At 52.2% G+C, this 8,682-nt stretch overlaps 1 protein-coding gene across 1 annotated transcript in view; it reads right to left on the bottom strand.

Moving 5' to 3' along the window:
* The window catches only part of LOC106591626 (high affinity cAMP-specific and IBMX-insensitive 3',5'-cyclic phosphodiesterase 8A), a 238,099-nt gene extending 230,015 nt beyond the window's left edge, over positions 1-8,084 (bottom strand). Inside the window, 1 exon segment of the mRNA XM_045708820.1 lies at positions 6,774-8,084. Coding sequence (XP_045564776.1) covers positions 6,774-6,902 — 129 coding nt within the window. The 5' untranslated portion in view covers positions 6,903-8,084.
* Between the last annotated feature and the right edge of the window lie 598 nt (positions 8,085-8,682).

Genomic DNA, 8,682 nt, shown 5'->3' with positions numbered 1-8,682 from the left:
GGGGTGGTTCTGCCGTCTGGACTGACTGGGGTGGTTCTGCCGTCTGGACTGACTGGGGTGGTTCTGCCGTCTGGACTGACTGGGGTGGTTCTGCCGTCTGGTCTAATGACCAGGGTCTTCTTCACTAGTCACCAAGCATAAGACAACAGACTGAATCAGGGAAGGACGGAACTAACTGAAGTTTTCCAATGAAACAGGTAATTTTCCGTTCAATTGCAACGCGTTTAGCTACGGTGCGCACTAATGAACAGGACCCAGGCCTGGGTAGGAGGGCTAGAGAGGCAGGCAGGGAGAGGCGTGCCTGGGACATGGTGCACTTCAGGTCCTCAATGATCACAAAGAAGATTATTAAAGTAGCACACTGTGTCCCACAGGAGGTTGGTGGCACCTTAATCAGGGAGGACAGGCTCGTGGTAATGACTGGAGCGGAATCAGTGGAATGGTGTCAAATACATCAAACACATTGTTTCCATGGTTTCCAGGTGGTTGATGCCATTCTCTCCGTTCCAGCCATTATTATGAGCCCTCCTCCCCTCAGAAACATCCACTGGTGTGTTCATGTGCACAGCACATGGGACCGCTTGAAATGGCCTAGCGGCGTCCGGGTTTGGCCGATGTAGGCCGTCATTGTAAATGAACTTGTGAATAAGAACTTGTTCTGAACTGACTAGCCTAGTTAAATAAAATAATAAAATATGAATCAATGCCATTATTCTCTGGTGTTAAAACTGTCTGTACGTCTGCTGCTGTGGTTGTGTCCACAGTACTAAGTACGGCCCAGTACCAGGTCAGGTCAGGCCTCCCTACGTACGGCCCAGTACCAGGTCAGGCCTCCCTACGTACGGCCCAGTACCAGGTCAGGTCAGGCCTCCCTACGTACGGCCCAGTACTACGTACGGCCCAGTACCAGGTCAGGCCTCCCTACGTACGGCCCAGTACCAGGTCAGGCCTCCCTACGTACGGCCCAGTACCACGTACGGCCCAGTGCCAGGTCAGGCCTCCCTACGTACGGCCCAGTACCAGGTCAGGCCTCCCTACGTACGGCCCAGTACTAAGTACAGCCCAGTACCAGGTCAGGCCTCCACGTACGGCCCAGTACCAGGTCAGGCCTCCCTACGCACGGCCCAGTACCAGGTCAGGCCTCCTACGTACGGCCCAGTACCAGGTCAGGCCTACCTACGTACGGCCCAGTACTAGGTACAGCCCAGTACCAGGTCAGGCCTCCCTACGTACGGCCCAGTACCAGGTCAGGCCTCCCTACGTACGGCCCAGTACTAAGTACAGCCCAGTACCAGGTCAGGCCTCCCTACGTACGGCCCAGTACCAGGTCAGGCCTCCCTACGTACGGCCCAGTACCAGGTCAGGCCTACCTACGTACGGCCCAGTACTAGGTACAGCCCAGTACCAGGTCAGGCCTCCCTACGTACGGCCCAGTACCAGGTCAGGCCTCCCTACGTACGGCCCAGTACCAGGTCAGGCCTCCCTACGTACGGCCCAGTAATAGGTCAGGCCTCCCTACGTACGGCCCAGTACGAAGTACAGCCCAGTACCAGGTCAGGCCTCCCTACGTACGGCCCAGTACCAGGTCAGGCCTCCCTACGTAGGGCCCAGTGCCAGGTCAAGCCTCCCTACGTACGGCCCAGTACCAGGTCAGGCCTCCCTACGTAGGGCCCAGTGCCAGGTCAGGCCTCCCTACGTAGGGCCCAGTACCAGGTCAGGCCTCCCTACGTATGGCCCAGTAATAGGTCAGGCCTCCCTACGTACGGCCCAGTACTAAGTACAGCCCAGTAATAGGTCAGGCCTCCCTACGTACGGCCCAGTAGTAAATACAGCCCAGTAATAGGTCAGGCCTCCCTACGTACGGCCCAGTACTAAGTACAGCCCAGTACCAGGTCAGGCCTCCCTACGTACGGCCCAGTAATAGGTCAGGCCTCCCTACATATGGCCCAGTACTAAGTACAGCCCAGTACCAGGTCAGGCCTCCCTACGTACGGCCCGGTGCCAGGTCAGGCCTCCCTACGTACGGCCCAGTACCAGGTCAGGTCAGGTCAGGCCTCCCTACGTACGGCCCAGTACTACGTACGGCCCAGTACCAGGTCAGGCCTCCCTACGTACGGCCTCCCTACGTACGGCCCATACCAGGTCAGGCCTCCCTACGTACGGCCCAGTGCCAGGTCAGGCCTCCCTACGTAGGGGCCCAGTGCCAGGTCAAGCCTCCACCGGCCCAGTACTCAGGCAGGCCCGTGCCGGTCAGGCCTCCACGTACAGCCCAGTACCAGGTCAGGCCTCCCTACGTAGGGCCCAGTAATAGGTCAGGCCTCCCTACGTACGGCCCAGTACTAAGTACAGCCCAGTAATAGGTCAGGCCTCCGTACATACGGCCCAGTACTAAGTACAGCCCAGTACCAGGTCAGGCCTCCCTACGTACGGCCCGGTGCCAGGTCAGGCCTCCCTACATATGGCCCAGTACTAAGTACAGCCCAGTACCAGGTCAGGCCTCCCTACGTACGGCCCGGTGCCAGGTCAGGCCTCCCTACGTACGGCCCAGTACCAGGTCAGGTCAGGTCAGGCCTCCCTACGTACGGCCCAGTACTACGTACGGCCCAGTACCAGGTCAGGCCTCCCTACGTACGGCCCAGTACCAGGTCAGGCCTCCCTACGTACGGCCCAGTACCACGTACGGCCTCCCTACGTACGGCCCAGTACCAGGTCAAGCCTCCCTACGTACGGCCCAGTGCCAGGTCAGGCCTCCCTACGTAGGGCCCAGTGCCAGGTCAAGCCTCCCTACGTAGGGCCCAGTGCCAGGTCAGGCCTCCCTACGTAGGGCCCAGTAATAGGTCAGGCCTCCCTACGTAGGGCCCAGTAATAGGTCAGGCCTCCCTACGTACGGCCCAGTACTAAGTACAGCCCAGTACCAGGTCAGGCCTCCCTACGTACGGCCCAGTACCAGGTCAGGCCTCCCTACGTACGGCCCAGTACTAAGTACAGCCCAGTACCAGGTCAGGCCTCCCTACGTACGGCTCAGTACCAGGTCAGGTCTCCCTACGTACGGCCCAGTACCAGGTCAGGCCTCCCTACGTACGGCCCAGTACCAGGTCAGGCCTCACTACGTACGGCCCAGTACCAGGTCAGGCCTCACTACGTACGGCCCAGTACCAGGTCAGGCCTCACTACGACGGCCCAGTACCAGGTCAGGCCTCCCTACGTACGGCCCAGTACCAGGTCAGACGTACGGCCCAGTAATAGGTCAGGCCTCCCTACATGGCCCAGTACTAAGTACAGCCCAGTACCAGGTCAGGCCTCCCTACGTACGGCCCAGTGCCAGGTCAGGGCTCCCTACGTACGGCCCAGTGCCAGGTCAGGCCTCCCTACGTACGGCCCAGTACCAGGTCAGGCCTCCCTACGTAGGGCCCAGTACCAGGTCAGGCCTCCCTACGTACGGCCCAGTAATAGGTCAGGCCTCCCTACATATGGCCCAGTACTAAGTACAGCCCAGTACCAGGTCAGGCCTCCCTACGTACGGCCCAGTACCAGGTCAGGGCTCCCTACGTACGGCCCAGTGCCAGGTCAGGCCTCCCTACGTACAGCCCAGTACCAGGTCAGGCCTCCCTACGTAGGGCCCAGTAATAGGTCAGGCCTCCCTACGTACGGCCCAGTACTAAGTACAGCCCAGTAATAGGTCAGGCCTCCCTACGTACGGCCCAGTACTAAGTACAGCCCAGTACCAGGTCAGGCCTCCCTACGTACGGCCCAGTAATAGGTCAGGCCTTCCTACATATGGCCCAGTACTAAGTACAGCCCAGTACCAGGTCAGGCCTCCCTACGCACGGCCCGGTGCCAGGTCAGGCCTCCCTACGTACGGCCCGGTGCCAGGTCAGGCCTCCCTACGTACGGCCCGGTGGAAGGTCAGGCCTCCCTACGTACGGCCCGGTGCCAGGTCAGGCCTCCCTACGTACGGCCCGGTGCCAGGTCAGGCCTCCCTACGTACGGCCCATCAGCCGTCGAATATGGGTCGCTGCTTGGCGCCCGGTGAAGCAGCCACAGTGTTTGGGTCGCTGCTTGTGTGTTTGTTGGTTAACTTTTGGATCAAGACTAAAAATGTGGATTTATTTCACCTGGAATGAGTAACTGAACACTGGGGACAGATTACCGTCTGGTTTCTGTCATCATCCAACAATATACTATCACTGTATATGTGTACTGTATATCCACTGGTCATCCCACGATATACTATTGCTGTATATTTGTACTGTATATCCACTGGTCATCCTGTTCTAGCTCCATGCTCGCCCTACCTAGTTAGATATATAATGGAAGTGTTACAACGCCTCTGTCTGTATTCTGTCTCTAAATGTTGTCCATCACTAGCAGCACCATTTCACCAGGTCCAATTCTGACTGTCAATGTTCTGGGTGATTAAAGGTGCTTGTGTTCAACTCCTCTGGTGTTCATGTTTAACTGACTGCCTCTACACCTGCTGTGGTTGGGCATACTGCCTCTACACCTGCTGTGGTTGGGCATACTGCCTCTACACCTGCTGTGGTTGGGCATACTGCCTCTACACCTGCTGTGGTTGGGCATACTGCCTCTACACCTGCTGTGGTTGGTGTAGCAGGACAGGCCTACATACTGCCTCCATACCTGCTGTGGTTGGGCAGGTCTACATACTGCCTCCATACCTGCTGTGGTTGGACAGGTCTACATACTGCCTCTATACCTGCTGTGGTTGGACAGGCCTACATACTGCCTCTATACCTGCTGTGGTTGGACAGACCTACATACTGCTTCTATACCTGCTGTGGTTGGACAGACCTACATACTGCCTCCACACCTGCTGTGGTTGGACAGGCCTACATACTGCCTCTATACCTGCTGTGGTTGGGCAGGTCTACATACTGCCTCTATACCTGCTGTGGTTGGGCAGGTCTACATACTGCCTCTATACCTGCTGTGGTTGGGCAGGTCTACATACTGCCTCTATACCTGCTGTGGTTGGACAGGCCTACATACTGCCTCCATACCTGCTGTGGTTGGACAGGCCTACATACTGCCTCCATACCTGCTGTGGTTGGACAGGCCTACATACTGCCTCTATACCTGCTGTGGTTGGACAGACCTACAAACTGCTTCTATACCTGCTGTGGTTGGACAGACCTACATACTGCCTCCATACCTGCTGTGGTTGGACAGGCCTACATACTGCCTCCACACCTGCTGTGGTTGGACAGGCCTACATACTGCCTCCATACCTGCTGTGGTTGGACAGGTCTACATACTGCCTCCATACCTGCTGTGGTTGGACAGGCCTACATACTGCCTCTATACCTGCTGTGGTTGGACAGGCCTACATACTGCCTCTATACCTGCTGTGGTTGGACAGGCCTACATACTGCCTCTATACCTGCTGTGGTTGGACAGACCTACATACTGCCTCCATACCTGCTGTGGTTGGACAGACCTACATACTGCCTCCATACCTGCTGTGGTTGGACAGACCTACATACTGCCTCCATACCTGCTGTGGTTGGACAGACCTACATACTGCCTCTATACCTGCTGTGGTTGGACAGGTCTACATACTGCCTCTATACCTGCTGTGGTTGGACAGGTCTACATACTGTACCATATGCTAGATAAAAGATGACATTGTGATGTGATTAAAGTCATGTGATTTTTATCACATTAAATGACATGTCTGTATCAACATTGTGAGTTGGATGTACTCTATGCCCAGATCAGACTGTGTGTGGGCAGAAAAGTCCTGATAGATTTCAATCAGTACCACATGAGATGACATGTCACTGTTTGTTGGTTTATGGCCCAACAGACCGATGACGTGGCTTTACCATCCTAGACGTGTAGTAAATAACATGAATGTCAGCGTGAATACATTCTACACTACAGCCCCAACAGCCACGTCCACATGCATTAATGTGAATGAAGATGACGGTCCAATTATGACTACAGGGAATATTCAAATCAAAAACCGGCCATGGTAATGTTCACTGTATCTTCATTTACACAACTACAGTACTGCCAAGCACTATGCGCGCGCACACACACACAATTTATCATCATACTGGAAGTGTAGGGCTTCTACATTTGACAGGAGTCCACCTGTTATTTTTACAGGGTTCAAATAACATTCTGCTATTTCATTTGAAAACATTACAAATTTAAATACTGTAGGCCAATATGTGTCAGTATGCAACTGTAAAAATTCTGTACTGCTTGTTAGATTGAATTTCAACTACTCCCACACACAGAGTTGGCTGGATATGAAATAACCACAAGCTGTAAACAAATGCCATCTATTCATGAGAGAAAATAGCCGGGGAAGCTGTGACGTGGTAGGAGATGCATGTCCTCCATGCTGCCTGCCTGGCTAGGCCTTATGGTCTATGTAGTGTTATGGAAGACTGAACAATACTCTCTGTATGACCCCACGACCTGCGCTGTGTGGAGGAGGGAGGGAGGGAGGGAGGGGGCCTGGGTCACCGAGGTCATACATTTGACTGAGGCCTAATCCACTTCTCCTTCTCCGAAAGTAAAGGAAGACAGAAAAGGAGGTTCATACTGCACATCAAGGTTTGATGGCCATATTATGCGGTACAGCACCCATTTCAACATCCTCATATCACTGAATCATAAATACATTGGATGGTACTGTAGAAGGAAGTATGTGACATCCAGACATGTGTTATAAGGAGAGACTCTGTGTGTGTGTGTGTGTGTGTGTGTTCTCCAAGAAGAGTGGCCTGTGTGTGTCTCACCTTGATAGCGTTGGGTTTGATCAGAAGTCCTGGGGCAGGAGTGGTATTGGTCTGCTGGGAATCGTCTGATTCCTTTCCACTTTGATAGACCACCCTATCGGAGATATGAATGCTTGAAGCACAGCCCATGCTTCAACCCCACTTCTGCCAATCCCGCTAGCTCAAGTGCTTTACTAATACCTGGACGACTGTCATTCGGTATCTCCTGGAGGTCTTTTTCTCCCTCTTTATAAATCGTAAATGCTAAACGCTCTCTCCAGTTTCCCTAACACTAAGCATGAATAATAGACGTTCCTTCCCACCACCCACCCACCCCCCCTAACCAGGAAACAGATTTCCTCTCTCCGATTTTTTTTTTTTACATGAAGCAATTTAGAGAGATTTTCTTCACGCGCCGTTTTATTCTTGCTAACACGAATCCCGTTATTCTAGAATGCCGCTGTTCTATGGTCGTATTCCAGGGACAATTTATCCTCCATCACACGGCTTCCCCGCCTCGGATTCGTACATCATTTGCTCCCTCTCTCTCTCTGAATGTATGTATTTTTTAAAACTTTACTCTTTTCAAGTAAACGTCAGTCTTCTGGTTGAATTCAAGCAAAAGTTGTATCCATGTTCGTCCAATAAGCCTTCTGCTGAAACGGTCCTCCCCACCCAAAACCATCCAATTCCATTGGACTACTGTTTTTCTTTGACTATCTGGTTAGCCACTTCATTTCAAGACATTGGCCACAATCCGGTTCTCACGACAGTTTGTTCCAGCCTCATATACCCCATCATCAACAGGCTACAATATTCACACTGCATGGTGCTCCCCTCGACTGTCGCTCCAATCTCAAGACTCCCCCTTGCAACAAAATGCAATTTAGTCCGACAAAACATGCCATTTATCTGCCAAAAAATACAAATTAGGCGAAACAGAAATCTTTTGGTAGAATCTTCATTCAGACATCCACTGTCAGCTTGAAGACGACCCGACAGATAGAAAACTGGGTAAAAATTAGTTGCAATTTTTTTCCTCTTTCTGAAAAAAATATGAAGAGTGCTGTCAAATTATCTGTTGAAGAGGTACCTCCTCTGGATCAGACCAATCGCATAAAAACACACCGCTGCGCGTCCCCAAGTTTCGCTTTTCAGAAAGGAAGGTGGGTGATTGTTCTTTATAAACGCAAAATACAGAAATTCGCTACATAATGGTGAATTATTTAAGTATTTTTCTCTGCCTTTCTAGCATTTGTCCTTCCAATTCTTCGGCACTGCTTGACAGCAGCACGTCCAATAAAAGCTGCCGCAAGGGTTGACCTCCAGCCTTTACTGACGTCAATGCAAATGAGCCTCCGCGGGCTAATCAGAGCGCGTCTCCAGCCAGCTGGGTGTGTCCAGCGCTCAGAGGGAACTTTAAACAGACCAGAGGACGTTCACACACAGCCTCCCCAAACCGGATGGCAATATGTTCACGGTCAATATGAATATCTCACAGGGGTGGATGCCTCTATTCCTCTTTCAAGCTGTAGGAGATCTTGTGGACACTGCCTGTTCTGTTGTCATTTACTCTATGATCAGTGATTAAATCAATATTACGTCATACGTTTTCATTCATTTCACATGTCAACTGCATACATTATCAATATTAATATTGCTTTATTGTCAATGGACCCTATACTGTTCAATAACCAGTAATGCAAAAATAATGTATTATAAAATGGGTTATAGCCTACTACTGTTAAATAGTCTTGTTTAGGCCTACCTCTAAACTTCAACCAATAAATATCACAAATTGGGATATATTTCAAATGTTTTATGGTAATGTTATGGTATTTGTCTCTGGTACGCTGTTGCTGGCTTCACGTGCTCGTGAGAAATAGAACACTGGGAAGTGATAAGTCTGACATGATTGTGTTCAAGTGCT

This window comes from Salmo salar, chromosome ssa26 (assembly GCF_905237065.1).
Source record: "Salmo salar chromosome ssa26, Ssal_v3.1, whole genome shotgun sequence".
Taxonomy (NCBI): domain Eukaryota; kingdom Metazoa; phylum Chordata; class Actinopteri; order Salmoniformes; family Salmonidae; genus Salmo; species Salmo salar.
Note: the sequence above shows the minus strand (reverse complement) of the source record. Positions and strands in the feature narration are given on the sequence as shown.